Raw genomic sequence first — 23788 nt, forward strand, 5'->3', positions numbered from 1 at the left:
GCTTTCAGTCTTTGGCTATATCACGTCATGATGATGTGGAGTTATTCCACTAGTTAATATGTTTGATCGTAATCTTAATCTTAATCTAGGTCAGTGTAAAGAAACAGGTTGATCCACAACCAAATAAACAAATAAAAAGCATGCCACACTCAGTTTGCAACACTTGACAAAGGTAGTAGCCAAACTGCTGTGCATGTTCACTCTGATCTCAAAACCCTAATCAATGATAAAAGATGCAAAACCATTGCTGCAGTGAATTATCATGAGCGAGGACAGAGGAGTTCTGCTAAGGGGTCCCATCCATCACCTCTTTGTAAACCTGGCATCAGATTAAAGTCCACACAACTCCTCGCGTTTACAAAGTTTTACAATTATTTTAGACAAATGTCTGGATTAGACTCTTGGAATGCTCTTCAGAGCCATCTCTGAAAGTACTTGGCTGTTTAATTGATTTTAAACCAAGGTACTGAGAAGGTTTGATTACAAAAATGTAAATAAAATGTACTCTATGTAGGCTGTGCAACTACACATTATAGTGGATCTATAGCTGTGCTGACAGCGTGTGCCTTGGGACTGAAATTATAGTCATTTCTGGGGGGTCAGAGATATCAGCATGACAGAAACCAACAATGTCACAAACCAGCATAACAACAGAGGGGACGCAATGAGCGTTACACTCGGAGTGTGCGTCCTCAGAGGTCTTCCCCCCCTGCATGCTGGCCTCCTGTGTAATGAGGCTGTGGGCTGATCTGTTATTGCTGAGCCCTCTCCACTCTAAACACTCACAACCTCCTCACTCACAAATACTCCTCTCATTTAACACACACTAAACACCCACTCAAACAGAGAGAGAGATTTGGTCAAATCACAAAGCTACTTTCAGTTCAGTTTAGGCTCAAACTGGTATGCAGGCTATGTGGAATAACAACAAAAATAAATTAATCATATAAAGAATTTCTAGAAAACACACAGGTGATCGGGTGAGCAGTAATTGCATTACTTATTACGAAACATGTCACTGATGAATTGAACTAGAAACTAAGTAATCACTGTAGCAAATAATAACAAATAAAGAAACAAAACCGTTAACATGGCCAGACATTTCAAAGCTCTGAGTGCTGTTGTATGACTCAGACCATCTGAAACTACCTCTCTTCTGTAGAAAAACAATACTCTGTGACTAACTCTGTGATGGGGGGGGTGTGTGTTTGAGTGTGTGTGTGTGTGTGTGTGTGTGTGTGTGTGTGTGTGTGTGTGTGTGTGTGTGTGTGTGTGTGTGTGTGTGAGTGCTTTCATGTTGGACTCTTGGCAGTGTTGCCTACTCCCCTCAAAGACCAGTTGACATGTGTGCATTTGTCTCTCTTAACGCTGTTGTTTGTTTCGGTGATGACGCTCCCCACGATGGAGGCGGCAGGGGGTGGGTGGTGGGGGTGGGGGTTGGGTTTGGGGGTAGTTGTGGCATGTAAATCAAACAGGGCAATGGGAGGCCGTGGGAGAGTCAGAGTGGAGCTCCTAAACTGACAATAATAATCGTGACTTGTAAACGCTCATGACTGCTGACTAGATACAGATGTTGTGGGTCCAGCAGCTGCCACCTTCCATCTCGTGCTCGTGGTGTCTGTATGTGTGTGTGTGTGTGTGTGTGTGTGTGTGTGTGTGTTGTGTGTGTGAGTGTGTGTGTGTGTGTGTTGTGTGTGTGTGTGTCTGTGTGTGTTTGTGAAGTACATTTCTTAGAATCGTTCCCAAAGCCCGTGTGGGAGGAAAGCGCTGTCATAGGCCTGTGTTGTTTCTGTGCTGCTTGTTGCTGATCAGCCCCACAGATAGCATGCAGTATGTAGGTGCGCCAGATCATTTTTAGAGAGGTCTGTTTATAAAGGAAGGTTCTGTGTTCCCATATCTCAAGACTATGAATAGCATACGCTAAAATCTTTAGTAGCATTCATAGAGAGTAGGCCTTTCCACTAAATACTCTCTCGTGTGTTTAATTTGAACTGAAATACACAGAACACAGCTGGATCTCAGGATATGGGTGAAGCTCATCATCTGTTTTTAGGAGAATCTATTATCTTTAGCAGAATTCTGATTGCTGGGATTTTTGACCTGACACTGTATCAAGTATAATGAGATCTTCTACTCTAAATAATCCTGACATTCCATCCAATGTGTCACCCCTCACTAATAGGATAGATTATGTCAAGTAAGCTCCTTCAGTTTAGACATGCTTAATTTATTAAATGCAGATGAATTTCAAATGCTATTTTGTGCTTGACCTCACATAGATTATTTGGTTAAACTGTAATTAGGAAGCTCTCTGCCACTCTGTCTCAATGTCACTGTGACATCCAAACCCCCCTCTCATCCTGTCACAGACCCAGGATCAGTGAGCGCTTGTCTTACTTTGACTCTCCTCTGTGGCGACAGGGGCACGGCCGACTGGTTCGGGGTCAGTAAAGACGGCGAGGCAACGCAGCGATGGCAGCGGAAAAGCCTGCGGCACTGCAGCCTGCGTTACGGGAAGCTGAAGCCGCAGGTGATCCGTGAGATGGACCTGTCCAGCCAGGACAACCTGTCCATGACCAGCACAGAGACGCCGCCGCCACTCTACGTGCCCCCCGCACAGCATGGCATGCAGAAGGTAGGGCACACAAACACATACACACACACACACAGTACCATCTACACTCTCCATTCATGTGGCGAATACTCTTCAAGGTGGTCTAAGGGGGGTCTCCGTTAGAAGCGTATCATTTAGGATTTAAGGTACATCTGCAAGAAATCATTTTGTTTTCATAGTGTGAATTATATCATTTAGAATCTAGAGTTTTACTGAGGTGCTAGGTCATAGCCCAAGGCCCCAATCCCCCAGCTTGACACCACACTAGGTGTTGTACACAGACGGTGTGTAATACACAGGCAGATGCACTGGTGAAACAGGACTCTTACTAATGAGCTTTACTGGTAGGTGGAGAATTTTAGTAATATGTGGAGTTTGGTTTTGAAATGTAAAAGGGTCTTATTGTAGACCTCTATGGTAACGCCCTTTGACAAAAGAAATATGTCTATTACACTCATGTACAACATACAAGTTATCATTTACATTTTAAATGTGTAATGTGTAAGAGCTGTTATATGATAATGTGTCCCCCAACACACACAGACACTCACCCACGTACACGTATATACAGTATATGCAGAGAGTCTCACACTGTTGTTCCTCTGGTCAGATTGTTGACCCGCTGGCGCGTGGCCGGGCCTTCCGCATGGTGGAAGAGGTGGACGGCTTCAGCGTGCCTCAGACTCCCATCACCCCCGGCGCCGCCTCGCTCTGCTCCTTCACCAGCTCCCGCTCCGGCTTCGGCCGCCCCCCGCGCCGCCGCAAGCGCGAGTCTGTCGCCAAGATGAGCTTCCGCGCCGCTGCCGCACTGGTCAAGGTGAGTTGCTGTGACATGTAAGCATGCACGCACACGCACACACACACACACACACACACACACACACACACACACACACACACCTCTGCTGTTACTCATCATTATTGTTATTGCTGTTGCTGTTATTTCGCTGGGATATCATAGATGAAATATTATAGATAGTCATCAGCTCAGTTAATAGTTTGTGGATCTGGCAAGGCCAAGGACATAGATTCACTTCCTAGGGAAAACAAGTGCAAATGAAAAAAATCAGCATTTCACACAATCCTTGCCGAGATGTGATGTGGGAGTCTGGTTTCTTTGGTTTGGAGGGTAAGTTATGTACATTTGCGTACATTTCATTAACTTACTGATAGAGGGAGAGAGCAGAGGGAAACAGCCATGCTGTTATAGTAAATGGTTCATCCATTTGTGTAGGTCACCCAGGGTGAGCTGCAGTTCACTGAAGGCTTACACTTATCCGTCTGCTGATGTGATGTGATGACGTTAGCAAGGCTAGACCCCCGACTCCCTTAACTTCTGTCACACAGTTTTCACTGTCAGCTTATGGCCGATGATGACAGCCAAGTTATAGATATCTGCCATCCATCCAGAGAGTAATCTAAGCGGAATACTTCCATTAAAAAATGGGTTGCTGTGATTTGACATCCAAATTCCAAGGCTGATTGTAGGAGATTACTGTACTGCCGTTGCACTTGTGCAGTCTTGTACAAAACCGTCTCTCTCTTGTTTTCATTGGTTATGTAAAAACTGATATATGGCATGTCTTGTACCAAGGGCTTAGGGTTTGGCCTGCTTTCCTCTGCCCGGGCCTGAAATAACAATAACAGATGGCCTCCATAATTCTGGTGGAATGCTCAGCTGTTAGTCAGCTAGAATATTCTAGAATGAGCAGTAATCCTGCACCAGCACAGTCAGGGGATGGTGTGGGAAGTGATTTTCTGCTCTATCCACATACCCCCCCCCCCAACCACCCTACCTTTAAAGGACAAATGATTAATTTCTGTAGGGATAAGTACAGAGTCATGCCACGGGGGCAGGCGAGTGATGATGATGGTGCTGGATGATGTGTGTACGTGTGTGTGTGTGTGTGTGTGTGTGTAGGATGACGCAGACTGTCCATCCGTAATCTGCTACTCCAGCTCTTTTTTGGACAGTGAACCAATACAACATAGATGTCATAGACTTTGCGTTGGCTTTGGCTGGGTTTATGTGCTCTATGTCTGCAAACTTATGACTGTGTGTTTATGAATGTGTGTCTTTAACTGCGTATACATGTTTGCTGGAAATGTTATGTTTATGATACTGATGATTGGGATAGTGATGATGATGGTGTTATTGTTTATAAACTCCCATGAATAAAACCAAAACAGAAGAATGGTGATGGTTGAGACTTATAGAGTAAGACAGGGGTTTTCAACGGGGGGTCCGTGGCCCCCTGGTGGTCCGCGACGGCATTGCAGGGGGTCCGCGACATGAGCCTATGTTGATCAGTTCACCATTGAATTTTTTCTTTTTAATAAATTCGCTTTGATATTTCAACACATTTCCAGATTACTCGATGTGAAGAGAGAGAGAGAGAGAGAGAGAGAGAGAGAGAGAGAGAGAGAGAGGAAAATACATGTGCTTTTCATTTCCTTGGACAGTTCTTTACACCATGTTGGGGCATCAACCATAGTATACTGAGCTATGCTGAGTTGATGAGGATTATAATAGTGATATTAGTGAGATTACTGTGTCAGCCTTGATTGTGATGATGATGGTATTGATGATGAGGATGAAGATGCTGGTGATGATGAAGACGATGGTGTTGGTGATGATGTTGATGGTGGCAATGAAGATGATGGTGATGGTAGTAGTGTTGGTGATGATTTTGATGATGGTGATAAAGTCATACTTCGCCATCCCAGGGCCGCTCCCTGCGAGAGGGGACTCATCGTCGGACCCACCGGCGCAGCTTCACCCCCGCCAGCTTCCTGGAGGAGGACACGGTGGACTTCCCCGATGAGCTGGACACCTCCTTCTTCACACGGGTGAGATGCAGCACATCGCTCTCCCAGTCACCCCCGATGTCACCTTCTCAATCTCAGGCACCTGTTCGGCTGTCACGCATGCTGTCTCTCTGACATATACTCTGACTGAAGGAAGAGGGCTTTGTCCCTCTATTGGTTCCTCCATGCAGCTGTATTTTTACATCCTACTATACAGCATATTCCTAAATGCATAAATGTACGGTAATAATTCTGATCGTTTTTAAATCTCCTAGTTTTATATTGATAACCCAAGACCCAGAAGAGTTTGGATCAGTGCTGCCACACTGTGGCCATTGTTTAAATTTCACCTTGTCCATGTTAATTATTGACCCATGCAGACCTATGTCCACAAAAAAAGCTGCTCAATAAGATGAGAGGGTTTAACTCATCTTTAATGATCCCTGTTTTCCAGAATAAGTTTGATTTTTTTCTGATTTTGCATTTTGATTGATCGCATGTCATACTGTGCTCTGCATTCGATTTAACATCAATTCAGGGAATTACATTTTATTATAGCGATTAATCTGGTCTAAGAGCTCATGATAAATACATAAATCAGCTCCTATGTCATGACAGACTGTATGTATGTGTGTGTGTGTGTGTGTGTGTGTGTGTGTGTGTGTGTGTGTGTGTGTGTGCGCGCGTAGGACGGCCTGCTGCAGGAGGAACTCTCCACCTATGCTGACGAGGTGTTTGAGACGCCCTCGGAGGCGGACATTAAGGAGGCGGAGGCCAGCAAGGTGTCGGAGGAGAGTGAGCTGACGGGCAGCGCCCTGGAAAGGAGTGAGCTGGAGAGGAGCCACCTCATGATGTACGAGCTCAAACACACATACACACAGTACAGTGTCTCACATACACACAGTAAAGTGTCTCACATACACACAGAACAGTGTCTCACATACACACAGTACAGTGTCTCACATACACACAGTAAAGTGTCTCACATACACACAGAACAGTGTCTCACATACACACAGTACAGTGTCTCACATACACACGGTACAATGTCTCACATACACACAGAACAGTGTCTCACATACAGACACAAACCTTTTCAGTCCATAGAATATGGACACACACACAAATGTGGACTTGTGTCCTAATTTGTGTGCTAATTCTGAACCTTTCTCTCTCTCTCTCTCTCTCTCTCTCTCTCTCTCTCTCTCCCCTCTCCTCTCTCTCTTTCTCTCTCTCATGTGTGTGTGTCTGTGTGTGTGTGTGTGTGTGTGTGTGTGTGTGTTCTCTCCTCAGGCCTCTAGAGCGGGGCTGGAGGAAGGGTAAGGAGGGTCCGCTGGTCCAGCCGAAGATGCGCCTACGGCAGGAGGTGGTGAGCCTGAGCGGACAGCAGCGGCGGGGCCAGCGCATCGTGGTGCCTGTGCAGAAGCTGTTCGCCCGCGAGAAGCGCCCCTACGGCCTAGGCATGGTGGGCAGGCTCACCAACCGCACCTACCGCAAGCGCATCGACAGCTACGTCAAGAGGCAGATCGAGGACATGGACGACCACAGGTACAAGGGTTCAGTGACCGTTCAAAACAAAATGTGGACAGAACGTTCCGTTGCATAAACTTAGTTCCTGGGCAGATATCACTGTTAGCAGTTGTTCATGGAGCTTTAATTTTGTGTTCTTTATTTCCATTACAATAAGTAAATTGCTGTGTTTTTTTTTTTCATTTATTTGTATTGATGTTAAGTATAGATCAGTGATCTCACATAAGGCATGCTGGTATTGCCCCAGCTCTCAAACTGACATCGATCTGTGTTCATATCAGGCCTTTCTTCACGTACTGGATCACTTTTGTCCACCTGCTCATCACCATCCTGTCTGTGTGTATCTACGGCATCGCTCCCGTGGGCTTCTCACAGCATGAGACTGTGGACTCTGTGAGTATTCATCCATTACCACATCACCCGTCAATTTGCAGTGTTCAATACCACCGACATTTTAGTACATTTGCAGTGTTCAATACCACAGACATTTTAATGCACTTGCATTGTTCAATACCACCGACATTTGAGTACATTTGCAGTGTTCAATACCACCGACATTTGAGTACATTTGCAGTGTTCAATACCACAGACATTTTAATGCATTTGCAGTGTTCAATACCACTGACATTGTAGTACATTTGCAATTGCTTTTCAATCAGTGCTAGTAATGTTACTGCAGTCCACTGGTTTCTTAAAAATTCTGAGCACTATGTAGACCTGTGTTATGAAAATTACGATGAGCATTTCTTACCTTTTAATAGATATATAAATGACGCGTCATGCATATATTATGGTACATGTGAAATATAACTTCAGAAATGGTTCCATCAGTTTTATGCCTTTTATACCTTATTGGATATCTACGCATTGTTGTGTGTCATGTCTGACAATATGTTTGTTATAGGTGTTAAGAAACAAAGGGGTTTATGAAAATGTCAAGTTTGTTCAACAAGAGAACTTCTGGGTGGGACCCAGCTCAGTAAGTAGTCTGTTTCATTTTTCATCACAATCATTTCTCCATTCTGCATAGTCTTCAACGTTTGGGAGTATATTTTGTGTCACCACAGAAGAAGTGAATTAGTAAAACCAACAGAATGCAGATGGGACGCCTCCTGGTCTCTTACTTACAGCCATTTCATATTTTTATTTTTATTTTTAGTATCATGAACCCTGCTTGTCTAGTCCCAAGCTCCATCTGTCTTGAACTGGCTTGTGGGAAAGTGGGGGTCTGTTGTTCCCAGACATGTTTGTGTGTGTGTGTGTGTGTGTGTGTGTGTGTAGTGTTTCCCTGACGTGTGTGTGTGGGTGTGTGTGTGTCCTGCAGGAGGCTCTGATCCATCTGGGGGCCAAGTTCTCCCCCTGCATGCGGCGGGACCAGGAGGTCCACGAGCTGATCCAGGAGAAGAGGGAGCAGGAGAGACACTCGGCCTGCTGCGTGAGGAACGACCGCTCCGGCTGCTTGCAGACCTCACAGGAGGAGTGCTCAGTGAGTGACACACACACACACCTGCACACACACACACAAAGCAACACAATTCACTAAAATACCCAACACTCAGCCAGTATTTGTATACAGCCCAATACACCAAGAATGTTTTATATAAATTATAAAGATCTTAACACTAAATCAGCATCTCCATCTCTCTCCCTAGAGTACTCTGGCTGTGTGGGTGAAGTGGCCTAATCACCCCAGTGCTCCAATCTTGGATGGCAAAGTGCGTCAGTATGGCTCTGTGTGCCACCAGGACCCCAGGTAATTCACTGAAGAAAACACACACATGCGCACACACATACTCACACACACGTATATATGCACGCACGCACACATGCACAGACACACACCCATGTACAAATACATACAGTACATACATACATACATACATACATACATACATACATACATACATACATACATACATACATACATACATTCATACAGATAAATGCACACACTGAACACACTCTTGTATACATACGCATATATCTCATGCTCTCTGTGTGTGTGTGTGTGTGTGTGTGACAGAATCTGTCTGGAGCCAGCCTCAGTGTCTCCTCATGAGTGGCCTGATGACATCACTAAATGGCCTGTGAGTACAGCCACCTGTTGGCTCCCACAAAACTGGGAAGAATCAAACCGAAGCCTAGAAATCATGCAGCCGTGTTTCCTTTTTTCCATCCAGTTAACTCTTTAGTTAAACAGTCTGTGCTGTCTCCATTTCTCTCTGGTAGATCTGCACCAGGTACAACACGGGGAACCACACCAACCTGCCCCACATCGACTGTGCCATCACCGGCCGGCCCTGCTGCATCGGCACCAAGGGCAGGTGAGGAGGGGCCTGGTACTCTGTCTATAGTCTAATCCTGTCTATAGTCTAATCCTGTCTATAGTCTAATCCTGTCTATAGTCTATAGTCAGATGTCATAGATGTAAACAGGAGGAGTTTAGGAGTTTATCTAGTAGTAGTGTTTAAACTTTATCTGTGGTCTCTGCAGATGTGTGCCAAGATTCAGTAGATTCAGATTCAGTAACAATTTATCAAAAGGCTGTTTCTATTGTATAAATCCCTGCAAAGTTGGTTTAATAGGTGCTGTCAGTCAATATTCTTACCTGATCCGTTACTCAAATGGTTCATGTGTAAGAACATATCCATGTGAGGTTTGAATCCAAGCTCACGGCTACCGTGTGTGCGCCCCTGTGCAGGTGTGAAATCACCTCCAGAGAGTACTGTGACTTCATGAGGGGTTCCTTCCATGAGGAGGCCACACTCTGCTCCCAGGTATCTCCACAGCAGTCCTCCCCATCACCTCCAGTTCAGTTTTCACATTCACTTTTCCCCCATAAAATGGACCCCATATTTCGCTGATGTGGAACAACCTGCACACAGAAAAAAGTACACATAACTACAGATGCATGTACAAAATATGAAACAAAATATTGTCAAAAATCTTCTCAGTATCAGTACCAATTCGCTCCTCGATAATAAAGTGCAGTTACTCATTTCACCAGCAGAGGGAAATATTTACTTGTCGTGTTTACCAGGCTGGCTTTTGTGCAGAATTCACAGACCTCCCTCATTAATTACACACAGTTGGAGGCGGATGATTATAATTGATGCTCAGGACTCGTAATTATTTACCGTTTTGTGTTCGTAATTGTCCATGACCTTTGACCCCACCCAGGTGCACTGCATGGATGACGTGTGTGGCCTGCTGCCATTTCTCAACCCAGAGATCCCAGATCAGTTCTACCGCCTATGGCTCTCCCTGTTCCTGCATGCTGGGTGCGTGGCCAGTCTGCTCTGGGATTAGTTTGAAAATCCTATCAGTTTATTTATAATCTTACACAATATTGCTGACTGTTACACAACAGGGCCGATTTTGGAAGGGTCTCCACGCAGCACAAGCGCAAAGCACAGTGGCACCCGTGCGTGTTGTGTTATGAATTGGCTGTAATGAGTAATCTGCCTTCTCAGAATTTCAGATTACAGTAGTGTAGCGTTAGATGCCAATGACCTCAGCCATTGATGATCCTCTCAATCCCATTCTCTCCCTCTTTCTCTCTTTCTTTTTCCTCTCTCCCTTTCTCCTTCTGTCTCTCTCTCTCCCCCTGTAGGATCCTGCACTGCCTGGTGTCTATGTTCTTTCAGATGACCATCCTGAGGGACCTGGAGAAGCTGGCAGGCTGGCTCAGGATCTCCATCATCTACATCCTCAGTGGCGTCACGGGCAACCTGGCCAGCGCCATCTTCCTGCCTTACAGAGCCGAGGTGCAAAGAGACCAGAGACCAGAGACACGCATACAATACCTACACGCATACAATACCTACTGTCTCTCACGGAACACATGGTCTAACTTTCATGCATTTCCATTCCCCCCTCATGGGGAAAGATTTGTCTTTTCTAATTAAGACCATGGTGCCGTTTGTAGTCCTACAAAGAAAAAGAAAATGTGTCAGTTCCCTCAAAGCAAAAACAAGAATAAAATCCATCCGTATCTCCTCTCTTCTCTCCTCCTCCTCTCAGGTTGGCCCGGCGGGATCTCAGTTTGGCATCCTGGCCTGCCTGTTCGTGGAGCTCTTCCAGAGCTGGCAGATCTTGGCCAGCCCGTGGCGCGCCTTCGCCAAGCTGCTGTGCGTGGTGCTCTTCCTCTTCGCCTTCGGCCTGCTGCCCTGGATCGACAACTTTGCGCACGTCTGCGGCTTCGTCTCGGGCTTCTTCCTGTCCTTCGCCTTCCTCCCCTACATCAGCTACGGCCGCGCCGACATGTACCGCAAGCGCTGCCAAATCATGGCCTCGCTGACCTTCTTCCTGGGCCTGCTGGCCGGCTTCGTGGTGCTCTTCTACGTCTACCCGGTCAAGTGCGAGTGGTGCGAGCTGCTCACCTGCATCCCGCTCACCGACAAGTTTTGTGAGAAGTACGACCTCAACGCCCACCTCCACTGAGGCCTTTCACCTGGAAGACGGGAGAGAAGAGAGGGATGGAGAAAACGAGAGAACATGGGAGAACCAGAGTAGAGCAGAAGAGAGGAGAGGAGGCACAGTAATGGTGCTACCCCTCCCCAAAGCTAGCCAGAGTTTATAAGCTCTAGACTAGTATGGCCTCCATGTGTATGTGTGTGTGTGTGTGTATTTTTTCAACTCCTTTTTTTTAATGCACTTCACGAAACAGATCAAGGGTTGTATGTTTCTGTTGTTGTTTGTTGTTGTTGTTTTGTTTTTAATGCTAGAGTCTCAGATATGTCTTCCCCAGGGGGGAAGATACCTAGAAACATACCTTTGGTGCCTTGCCAATGAACTCTCAGTTCCAAACCAACTATTGCCATATCGAGTATGTTCCACTAGATCTGGGCACTGCAACGGTAACCTGTAATGTGTGTATGTACTGCTGCTGCAGTGATGATGAATGTCTGGTAGTGTTTTAGCTACCTGCTTATCCATAATGGAGAATATAGCAAGAGAGTAAAAAAGCTTGAGGCTCTCTGACTGATTTTTGACTGCTTGTTTTCATTGGATGTGTGTCTGAACTATGTCTAAACCTGTAGTTGTAAGGTACAGACACGTTTTCAGTATTTAGGGAGTGTAAAGGTTTCCCATTCCTGTCGGTGAACAGTGAGTGTCTCTATGTGTGTGTGTGTGTGTGTGTGTGTGTGTCTGTGTGTGTGTGTGTGTTTGTATGTGTTTGTGTGTGTACACCTGTGTGGGTGTGTGTGGTGATCATGTTTATATGCGCATCCATGTCTATGTGTGTCGTTGACCCGTGCGTGTTGAGGAGTGTGTTGGATGACCTCGCTGGCGGTGAAGCCAAGTGTCCTCCACCGGGCCCTCTGGGATGTCCATATGGCTGCCAAATCCCACCGTCCACTTTCCGCAGGATTAGCAAGGAGGGCCTGACTGGGCCGCCACACGCACACTTTCACCTCCCAGCTGTCCACTCTCCTCTGTTCTCCCTTCCCCTGCACCTCCACATCCTTTAAACCATCTCCAACCTTATTTGTATTACTTTACTAGTCTTATATAGCTACCCCATCCACACACACACACACACTAAACTAGAGTGAGCACATACACACACTTACACACACACACACACACACACACACACACACACACACACACACACACACACACACTAAACTAGAGTGAGCATATACACACACACACACACTAAACTAGAGTGAGCACATACACACACACACACACACACACACACACACATACACACACACTAAACTAGAGTGAGCACATACACACACACAAACACTAAACTAGAGTGAGCACACACACACACACACACACACACAAAACTAGAGAGAGCACACACACACACTAAACTAGAGTGAGCACATACACACACACACTAAACTAGAGTGAGCACACACACACACACACACACACAGACACACTAAACTAGAGTGAGCACATACACACACACACTAATCAGTTCCCTAGAGGGCAGCATATCCACACTGTGATGGAACACCACAGTGTTCACATGCAGCCAATTACTCTCAATTTTTTTTGTAGCTCAAACAGTGAACAAAAGAAAATGTCTGAGGTGTCGTTTGAACAGCAAACTGGCAACAGTCCATATAGAAACCATAGGAGAATGTACCGGAAACAATTATAAAAATGTCAAAAGAAAATTTTAATTATTTAATGAAAAGGGCTATATATATTTTATTAGCGTGGTTCCTTCACATCTTCTCTGTAGTTCAGTGGAACCGTTGGATCACCTGGACTCTTCATGCACAAGAAAGCACAAGCCAAACTCCAGTTGGCATTCCCCACCACAGATAAGATTAGTTCCTCAGGATCGCCTATGGCCACCGCACGTTCCTGCCAGTTTTATCCAAACAGTGTTGGTCATATATTGGCATTGACAGTGTCATTTTTCTGTTGCGTAGAAATCTCTTTGTCTGCTTTGGTCCGCTCCCTATTTCCTGCTTGCTTCCCCCACCTTCATTATGGTTAAATGTGCACAGAGACTGAGTTAATGAAATCCACTTAAGAAACCCTTCTGATTCAGTCACCCTCTCCCTTCTTCAAGCACACACACACACAGACACACACACACACACACAGACACAAAGAAAATGCACTCACATGCGTAGGTACTTACACACACGTGTACACACACAGAGAGACACACACTCTGAATCTCATACACACACACACACACACACAGACATACATATCAGCCACCAATTCTCATTCTTCTTACAGCTGCGTGTATTTCTATTCATTCATTTCCTCTCCAAGATGATGCAGGAGATTAGAACGATGCCTTCTGATCCCTAAGTGCGGCCCCCTTTGCTAAGGACTAGTAGGTGGGGGGGGGGGGGGGGGGTTTGGGGTGTCTCTCCCTGGTCCTCTCTTGGTGAGCCTCAGATAAGCGTGTGTATATCTACACTGATGTCCCCAGATCTCCCTGATTCTCCACTTTATCTCCCACATGGCTGTATTGCAAGCTATTGTAATTATGATTGGTCCCATCCCCCTTGTCTCGTAATGTGAACACACACACACATACACACGCACACACGCACATATACATGCACACACATACAGAGCACAGCACAACACAGCCCCTCGGTTGGTTTAGCCTGGATGGTAATTAAGAGGAGGCTAATTAATGTGTGCGTTAGCCCCGAGCCTGCTGTTGCTGTTCAAGTGCTCTTCTACTGATGAAGGATCCAGACACACACACACATATACACGCACACACAAACACACACACACACACACACACACACACACTGGGCCTTTTGTGATGCCCATGTCTCAGCTCCTCTCACAAGGAACTAATAGTCACCTTCTCTGTCAGTGCATCTCTCTTTCTCCTGGGCCCAGAGCATCTCTCCTTTTCTCCACAGCCTCTCTGTCTCCCCTTATCTCCCTCTCCCCATCTTGTGTCTCCCCCTCCCCACACTCACCCGCAGACAAAGGCCTGGTTAAGAGAGGAGGCAGAGGGAACCCCCCCCCACCCCAGCCGTAGTCTACATCAAACCCTGGTACTAGAGAGGAAATGAGTCAACCCCACAATAACTCAACCCACTCCTTATCTCCAGTTTTTACCTCCTCCCCCTATTTCCTCCACCTTCTCTCTCTCTCTCTCTCTCTCTCTCTCTCTTCGTTCCCCGTGCCCTATAGAGATGGTAATGTTAGTGTGGGGGGAAGGGGGGTTGAGGGGGTTGCGTCAGCTTGAGACGGCTGTGTGGGGTGGAGGGCTGGTACGGTGGGGTGAGGTGGCGGGGTCCATGGCACTTCAGTGGCAATCCAACGGCCCACTGCTGATTAGGGATTAAAGGGGCAGTGTGTGGCATGGGGGACAATACGGAGGGGAGACAGGGGACACGGTTGGGCTCTTTGTTTCTGTTCTTACCGACTGGCTTGTCATATTTTAAGCCCGTTTGATGGACCCACTTCCATGCTCTAAACTGCACAAACCATGAAACACTTCACTCTGCTCTCATCGCCGCTCATCGTTGGCTACACACCACGGTCAAAACAGAATCCGTTAACATTGGTAAACATTCTGAGCCAAGGTTAAGAAAGTTAAAGCAAAAAAAAAAGAGCCAAAGAATGTCTAGTGGGGGCAAAGTACGGCTACATACAGGTCATATGTCTAAAGAATGTCACTCTCGGAGGGGCTGGGATTATTTAAAGCACATTAGCGGTTTAACAGTTGACCTCCTTGGCCACCGAGGGATCATGCCTGACTTCCAGGTGTTGATAAATTAACCACATATTCTCCTATGCCACTGAGTTGCAAGAACCTCATCACTCAGTCACATTATCATTTACACACACATATCGCAACAAAAAGATCACAACTATGCGTACCTACACCAGAAGAGAGCATAAGATGATATATGACCTAATACCTCACTCCTGTGACCATGCAAAGCAAGTGTGCTCCTTTTATGAGGTGAGCTCGTTCACCAGAGATGTGTTTGGTCTTCTTGTCTCAGAAGCATTAAGGGGGTGGCTTTCGGAGCGGTTGAGCGGCTGGCTTTTGTGTGGTGGCCAGGTGGAAAAGGACTTTTGTGTTGTTGTTACTGTCAATAACCATCAGCTCCCACTGCTCCAGCCTTCAGGCAGTCTCAGACAGCTACTTGAGAGGAAACACTCACAGACAGTCTGGCCTGTTTATCTGATTAAGGATCCAGTCACTAACATTAATGAATGCATTAGTTTAAGCAGCAGTACGTTTTGGCAATCTAACTACTGAAAAGGCATACAAAATCCTTACAAACACCAATAACAGTACAGTTGGCACTGATTAAAGTCTTGCTAGCATGCTAACTAAGGTATTTTGTTAATATAGTTAGGGATGATTCATAACTCCACAGAACTGCATAATGGATAGCGTGGGTGGCTAGTTGGAACACAGGTGTCTTTCCTTCACATGACTATATTCCATAAAAAAATAATTTGAAGCTGAAACCAGTTCTAGTTGTGTCATATTAAAAAAACAGTGTCATATTGTCCATGGCCTACTCAGGCCATAGACATATATTATATATGTCTATGACTCAGGCCCTCACGGCAGGAAGTACAGAAACGGAGGAGGGGCTTCTAACCTTGGGGTGTCGTACAGGTGTCACAGTAGGTCTGTTAAAGGTGATGTGTGAGCCATTAGTGTTGGGGCACCTGTAACAGTGGGGCTGACACCAAGAGGATGGATGCTGATTGATCTCTGCGTCTCACACTGACTCGTGGGCTTTGTATTCATAACCAGGTTCTTCCTGTCATCCTGTCAAATCGTCAGGAATATTCTGGAAAGACACAAAAGACAATTGACCTCCCCTGACAGCATCACTCTCACCTATGTTTTTTATCATTTTATGTTGCAACCACTACTAGGGTTAGTGTATGCAAAACACACACACACACACACTTACACGCACGTATTTCCTTATGAACACAACCTCTGTGAAAACTCATGTGTGTGATGAATGTCAGGTGGATGGGCATCCATCAGGTTGAACCCTCAGTGGGGGGGGGGGGGGGGGGGGGCAGGAGCAGCACCAGGGGGTCTGAGTGAGACTGATGAGGGGGGCTCCACTGTAAGCTGACCCTGAAACGTGAGTCAGGCAGCTGGGCAGCAGGTGGCCACTGGCAGGCCGTCTCTCTTCATTGTCCTGGAGGAGGGAGCGAGGGGTGGGGGGTGTGAGAGGATCATAAGCAGCCACTCAGAAGCTGCTACGGGCTGCAGCCACACAGGTGGGACGTCAGGGGGAGGGGGGGTGGGGTGGCCATTACACACCTGCTGTAGACTAACCACCCCATACACTCACACACACACACACACACACCAGCAGCCTCCACCAGCACAGTGTCATGCTTCAGCAAGGAGAGGAGATCTGTGGTCCAGGCATCGTGCGCATCTACCACCTGTGCCTGTGTGTGTGTGTGTGTGTGTGTGTGTGTGTGTGTGTGTGTGTGTGTGTGTGTGTGTGTGTGTGTGTGTGTGTGTGTGTGAGAGAGAGAGATAAATGAGCAGGCTTGCGTATTCATCAAAAGAACCTTGACCACCATGCTTTAATCTAAATCTTACAGGAGTGTTTTGCTATGAATCAACTTCATTGTGGTTAAATGGCCGTTGCCTTCTTGGCCATTTTTTCCTTCCATTAACAAGTACAGATAACTGTCCACTATAAACTTAATACAATAGGTCACTTTAATGGAAAACTCTTTTTACTTTTGTGTCTTTTGTCCAACCCAAGACACTCCATTTAATATGAGCGCACTACACACAACCAGAATAAGTTCAATCATATTTGCAATTTCAAGGCAGTCGCTGAGTCCCCTTGAACATTCACCAGAGGATCAACTCCTTGTTTATGTCCATAATGTCCTTCACAGCCAAATATTTGCTTTCTGTTGTTTATCCATCATGTCAAATCAAGAGGCACCGTGTGTATGTTCAGTTTAAGACTACAAGAGGGCTTTTTGTCGAGGGCCTTCTTTCCAAACCGGCGCTCAGCAGATGAGGTCTTTTTTGGCAGGTGAAATAGAGAGGGATAAGCTAACAATCACAGACCCCCAGAGCACTCCTCCTCTCCTCTCCTCTCCTCTCCTCTCCTCTCATCTCCTCTCCTCCCCCCATTCCCGCTCACAGCACTCAGCCGTCAGCTCCAGACCGCAGGCTGCCAAGGCCCTGTGACTCCCAGCAGTCTCACAGCCGTTCGCTATCCCATAACCCCCCTTTCTCTCAGACCCCTCTGTGTCTGTCAGGGCCCCAGTGCCCCCCCCCCCCCCATCTTTTTTTCTCTGTCTCTCTTTTTTTGTGTCTGTCTGTGTCTGTTCTCATTCCACCTTTATCGATATGGCACTGTGTGGCTGTCTTTCTGTGCAATGACCCTTCACCTCAGCCAATCATTTCTTCTTATTCTCAGCCAATAACTTCACTATGGATATATCAACTCTGTCCACAGGGCTCACACAAGCAGTGGTCTTGCTGCTGCCGAGTCTACCGTGCTGTTTCCAAAATGGCTGTCTCAAAGTGAAGGGTAGTAGTTTGTCCATCATTTGTGTTATGTTTATGGACAACCAGTTAAGACAACAAGCGACCCTATATGGGCACCTGCTACTTAACCTAACCACAGGACCCACACCCACAAATAATGTGCGTGGAACACAATACCTAGCATAACCGTTCCCCCATCATTACTATGAGTTACCTACGTGTGCAGTCCACCGCAACCCATATAACATTGTGCATTCAGAGAAAAAAATTCTGTCAGAGTGCCCATTGTTCCCCAGTGAGAGTGAGGGCACAGCTCAGTAGGGAAACCTGAAGAGGGATCAGAAATGCCTCCACCTGCCATGCCTGCCTCTGTGTGTGTGTGTGTGTGTGTGTGTGTGTTTGTGTGTGTGTGTGTGTGTGTGTGTGTGTGTGTGTGTTTGTGTTTGTGTGTGTGTGTGTGTGTGTGTGTGTGTGTGTGTGTGTATGTGTGTGTGTGTGTGTGTGTGTATGTGTGTGTGTGTGTGTGTGTATCTATCACAATGAATACAAAGCCAAAACGAACGCACAAACATACACACACACCCACAATCTCCCTCCTGACAGGCCTGTCAACTGGTTTGTATGCGAGGGGCAGCATGAGGAGGAATGCCTCATTGTGCCGGGTTTACGAGCGTGTCTAATCAGTAAACAGCCAGCGTGTCTGGACTTGCCCCGGACCCTGTGCCCGAGGTGCGGCACTCTCACTCTCGCAGGTTGGCCGCCGCTGCCTCGGCGATGTGAAAGAGCCGAGCGAAAAAAAGAGAACTCAACTCAACAGACTGAACGTGCCGCGGGAGGTCTCCTTAGCACAGAAGCCTCTAGGCTTCCAAGCCTGTAGCAATGCAATGTCTGGCTTCTTCACAACTGCTCATTAGTATGGTGTTGTTGAACATGCATTACAATGAAGAAGAAGGAGAAGAAGAATACTTCATGCTTTTTTTATGCTGCTGGCCCGAGAGAATATTTAAGATTTCTTAATCCCTCTCCTTGTTAGCACCACTGTTGCAAAAAAAAGACTCTGTCCAATATCCCTTCACCCTGAGACCCCGGCCCTTCTTTTCTTGCTGTTGTCCGATTTGCATTGAAATGAAGCGTTACCATCGATCTCCATTTGGTTCATTTAAGGTAATTAGGGGATGACAATTCATAACAAGCAGCGAGATCTTTGGCATCAATCACCGCCGTGATGAGAGGCAAATTAGCTCGCTTGCTGAAGGAGCAGCAGTCAGCTGTGGCTACTCCTAACCGTCGCGGCAAATGAGAAAGTGTGGCTAAAAACCAGCCGTGGGTTGTGGACGGGGTGGTACATCTCTATGGCATTGCCCAACAGGCATCTTAAGTCCATTTCACCGGCAGCCTCGTGGGGCTCGTCCATCCTCTCCTCTGTCATCAGGCCGGGGGGAAATGATAATGATTTCATCAGCGTGATTAGAGGCCCTCAGCCTCTCCCTCTAAGGCCACGCTCTGATAGATTGAGAGCGTCCCACGGCAGCAGGCAGCAGCAGAGCTCGAGCCTGACTCTGATTAGGCTGGCAGATTGGAGGAGGAATTGGTTCATCGGCTGAGATTGCAAATGCATTCCTTGTGTAGGGGGCAATTCATTTCGGAACCTGTTAAATAAAGTGGGGGAGTAGGGTTTAGAAGAAGCTTTTCATATTCGGCTTTGTTCGCTTTAGGTTTTCCTGTCATTGCCAGTCATTGCTATTTCAAAAGATTCATCAGCATTGGCAACATTTGCCCATTGCTTAAAGTTGGGTCTCATACTGTTCACATATGCTCAGCCTTTGTAGGTCATCACCTTTGTAAGTCATCGTGTGGTGGCAGCATGCAGGGGTGTTTTAGAGATTAAGACCATTTCAAGGTACCAGCAATGCATTTCAAAAGAAAAGTCGTTAACCTGTGATTTTCCCCAAGTCATCTATTAAGTCCAGACCCTCCTTATTGTCATGAACAATGGGCTGTTCACTGATAGCCAGCAGAGCCTATCCTGAGATCCTGACGCGTGCGTGATATCAGCCGGGCAAGCTCAGGCTTGCCCTGCCAGCCCTCCCAAGGACTGAGTACACCGTGCCTTTCTACCCACCCACCCCCACCACCACCCCCCACCCCCAAACCCCTGTTAAAGGCTCTCAGCCAATCACATCCCAAAGCTTGGTGAATGGCCTCACAGGCAAAATTATAGCTTTGCTGATTTCTGTCGGAGAGGCCCTCTCCAAATGAGGCAATCATGGAGGGTGCTCCAACTGCACTGCCACCTGATGTGGCCCGGTAAAAACCCAGGACAGTCTGACCTCCAAAATGATGCCAGAACGCCGAAAGAATACCCCTGTCAAGAGCCTTTTGTTGTCTTGGAGGCCTCCATTTTAGAGTGTTTGGAAGGGGTGCATTAAATTGTTTTGAGTGACCTGGGAAGAAGGTGGAAGAACATGAGTGGGCTGTCGGGGTTAAAATGTCTGTCCCTCCCTAAGCAGCATTAAGGGGTTTGATAAACATTTTTTTTTAAAGTCCTTGGGGAAAGAAACGTCCATCTTCATTAAGACGCTGAAAGGTCAGGCCCAAGGAAATGCGTTTGTGTTTGTCGGCCCTCTTCAAGGTTAAGGAGGCGACATGTAGCCCTCTGTGTCCCTGTGGGCCCCACACAGGCGCACACTTGTCACATAAAACCAACAGACCTGCCACCCCTGCTGCTCGCCCTCTTTGGTGGAGCAGACACAACACATTGTCTGCTCTTTAACCAGAGGAGGGCTCGTCAACCACCTCCACCCCCCACCCCCCGACCCCCGACCCTCAGACCCAGAACAAGAGCTTTACGACCCAGCATGGCTGTGCCCATTGAATGAACCTGCCCCCGGCTCAATGGTGACCCTGCCAGGGCCGGAGAGGGTGTCGCACCCAGAGCCCATTGTCATGGTAAGCAGTGTTCAAACGGGAGCTGGGGAACCAGGATATGTATATAAAAAAAACGACAGCAATGGCGAAGACAAAGAGGGGACAAAGGGCTCGGGGGGGGGGGGAGACGAACGCTCCCATAACCGGATGTGCGGCGGATTGCCTGTTTTATGTTTCCTCAATCACGGGGGCTGGGCAGAACAAGAGAGAGATACTGAAGAAGGCAGCCTGCTTTCACCTGTGTCCCAAGCATCCTGGAGCAATATAAAAGATCTCAGTAACATCTGAGAGAATGATTAGTTTGGAATTATACATTTGTTTAGAATTATTAGTTATTATTATATATTACCTAAACATACACTAATTGGAGATAGCACATACTTTGTATTCTAAATTATATGGAACATATTTATACATACTATACATATTTTGAGTACTGTCATGTGATTATGACATTGCAGTGTACTTAAATAATACATAGGGTCTGTGGGTTTGCTGCACGAGGGTAGGATATTTAATCAAGGTGACAGTTTCTTTAGCATGAAAATAATCTAAAATAATAATGGCCTAACACATCCAAAGCATGTGTGTATGTCACCTAAATACCTCACCAGCTTTTGGACAAAGAACGTGATGAGAATAAAAACGTCTTGACAATGACCAAGCACCTGCCTTGAGTCAAACCACAGGTGGCAACATACCTCTACGTAGCCTCTTGCAAAAAACCTGTTCATTTCCTCATGTGGTGACAATGACTGTGAACCCATTACAATACAATTGTGCATTGTTTGCCACTACGTGTGTCTACTGCTCACTATTCTCCCATCAAAGTTCCTCTTCAGCTGCCATATTGCCCAGCTGCAGCATTGACAATGGTGCCAAAACTGCCACAATGGTGTTGCTGAGGTCTTAAGTTTGGCGCTTTGATGCAGCAAGCCAGGACTGGGCGCCCACAGTGTGGGGGGAGATGGGCAGACTTGCCTGAGCAATAACAAAGCACGGTTCAAATTCCTCCAACAACCCTATGGCACAGACTCCGGGGGGGTCAAACAGGACTTGCATAAAACCTTGGCTACATGCGACCAGGATGCTTTAAACTAAAAAAAAAACCTAAAGTCATTAGTCTGATCTGTGCCATAAGAAGATGTAAAGATTGCATGTGGCAGTGGCTAAAAGTCAGCGAGTAGAGGCTTGAAGTGTCTCGGGACTACTCAGATTTGGCATGCCAGACAAGTTAGCATGAAACGTATGCCAACTCTCCCCCCTCTCTGTCTCTGTCTCTCTCTCTCTCTCTCTCGTAGCGACCCTCCACCAAAGGCTTGTGGATGTGTCTGACTGGGCTCTCACACATGTGACTCGGAGGTCCTTTACAGGAGCTGGCTAGTGTCTCTGAGGCTTAACATAATTGGCAGCACTGTCAGAAAGACAAGTTGAAGGAGGGAGAGAGAGAGAGAGAAAGAGAGAGAAAGTGGAGAGGGTGGAATGAGGGAGAGAGAAGGTGGAGAGAGCAGAGAGATAGAGAATGAGAGAGAGAGAGAGTGAGAGAGTGAGAAAACCTGGCAGGAAGGCAACCCAGCTCATTAAGAGGCGTCTAGTCTCTGTGAGCGTGAATAGGAGCATGTGTGAATTCAAATGAGAAAGTTACAAAAGTCTTGGAGTGATCAGAGAGACGTGGACGGCCTTTTTTGTCCGCTGCTCCTCTAGTGGGACAGAGGGACAAACCCCAGTGTCAAAGCAACAAAAGTGTCCCTGGGACCACAGACTTTTACCCATTTTGATGTGGAGTGAAAGTGTACAGCTCCTCGGTCTGCGCGTCCCACAGAGCCTCAAAGCCAACTGCTTGCTGTCACCATTTACATTCAGATCACATTTTGCGGCAAAAAAGGAACGCATTCAGCACAAAAATCCGCCACACAGGGATCACAGAAATAACGAATTTAAAAAAAAGAGCATCTTTTGTGTTCATGTTTTCTTTTCTCCAAGTGCGCAAACTGGCACGAATCACTGTGTTGTGGCATTGCTTTACCCCAGAAGTAGTGGGGTTTTAGGAGTATTAAGCCTGTAATTATAGAGTGGTGTGGATTTGTGTTGTGGTGAAGTCAATCTTAAAGATTAAATTATCTGTAGATTACGTAGCATTTCTCAGAATCTCTGATGATAATTCAGCAACATACATTATCATAGACAATGTACACAGGGAAGCATACTGACAGTGATCGAACATATTTCCTGTAGTTTTCAAAAGGCTTCATGCATGTTTCATTCCCAGCTAGTAGAGGGACTATTGCCAATCTCAATCTGAGAGGAATAGTGGCAGATGTTGGCATGGGCAGCAATTGCCGATGGTGCCCACACATGTGAATGGGGGCCAAAGATCACTGATATAGAGGCAACTGATCCGGGGCCTGCTGCTGAGGTGATGGGATGTGGCATGGACGTGGGTCCCACTTGGGACCACCCCCCCCCCCCACACACACACAGATACACACACACACACACACACCACACTTACACACACACACACACACACACACACACACCTGTCAACACCTCCACTATCATTAACCCCAACCAAGACATCTCATTTACTCTCCTGCCCCTCCGCCCCCGCACCCACCACATCTGCACTCGCCACCACCTCCGCCCCTCTCCCCTAATGAACCACGAGCCCGGTGAAACCTCAACCCCCACGGGAGCAGCTCCAGCTCAGGGCCCGATTCCAGAGCACCTCCGCCTGCTGCTCCACTCTCCGCTCCTCTGGGGGCGAGGGGGCTAGGAGGACCCAGACGGCCACAAATAGGCCGTGGGTTCCATGGGAGGACACGGACAGACCAGGGAAAGTATATCTCTTTCTTAGTTTCATTGGGAAGATTGAATTCTTCTCTGTGAAAACATGTAATTGTTAGCATGTATTGTAAGTGTTCATTTCAATCAGA

General features: G+C 46.8%; 1 protein-coding gene across 3 annotated transcripts in view; it reads left to right on the top strand.

Moving 5' to 3' along the window:
* The window catches only part of rhbdf1b (rhomboid 5 homolog 1b (Drosophila)), a 38046-nt gene extending 26038 nt beyond the window's left edge, over window positions 1-12008 (top strand). For all 3 annotated transcript variants that reach the window (XM_012838883.3, XM_031560862.2, XM_031560863.2), the window contains 15 exons: window positions 2422-2635; window positions 3225-3431; window positions 5342-5464; window positions 6112-6275; window positions 6716-6970; window positions 7234-7345; window positions 7857-7931; window positions 8277-8438; window positions 8605-8705; window positions 8976-9039; window positions 9182-9276; window positions 9654-9729; window positions 10133-10233; window positions 10566-10719; window positions 10976-12008. In XM_012838883.3, the coding sequence (XP_012694337.2) occupies window positions 2422-2635; window positions 3225-3431; window positions 5342-5464; window positions 6112-6275; window positions 6716-6970; window positions 7234-7345; window positions 7857-7931; window positions 8277-8438; window positions 8605-8705; window positions 8976-9039; window positions 9182-9276; window positions 9654-9729; window positions 10133-10233; window positions 10566-10719; window positions 10976-11395 (2323 nt within the window). In that variant the 3' untranslated portion in view covers window positions 11396-12008. The remainder of the gene's footprint in view (window positions 1-2421; window positions 2636-3224; window positions 3432-5341; window positions 5465-6111; window positions 6276-6715; window positions 6971-7233; window positions 7346-7856; window positions 7932-8276; window positions 8439-8604; window positions 8706-8975; window positions 9040-9181; window positions 9277-9653; window positions 9730-10132; window positions 10234-10565; window positions 10720-10975) is intronic.
* The last annotated feature ends 11780 nt before the right edge of the window (window positions 12009-23788 follow it).

Source organism: Clupea harengus, chromosome 23 (genome assembly GCF_900700415.2).
Source record: "Clupea harengus chromosome 23, Ch_v2.0.2, whole genome shotgun sequence".
NCBI lineage: Eukaryota > Metazoa > Chordata > Actinopteri > Clupeiformes > Clupeidae > Clupea > Clupea harengus.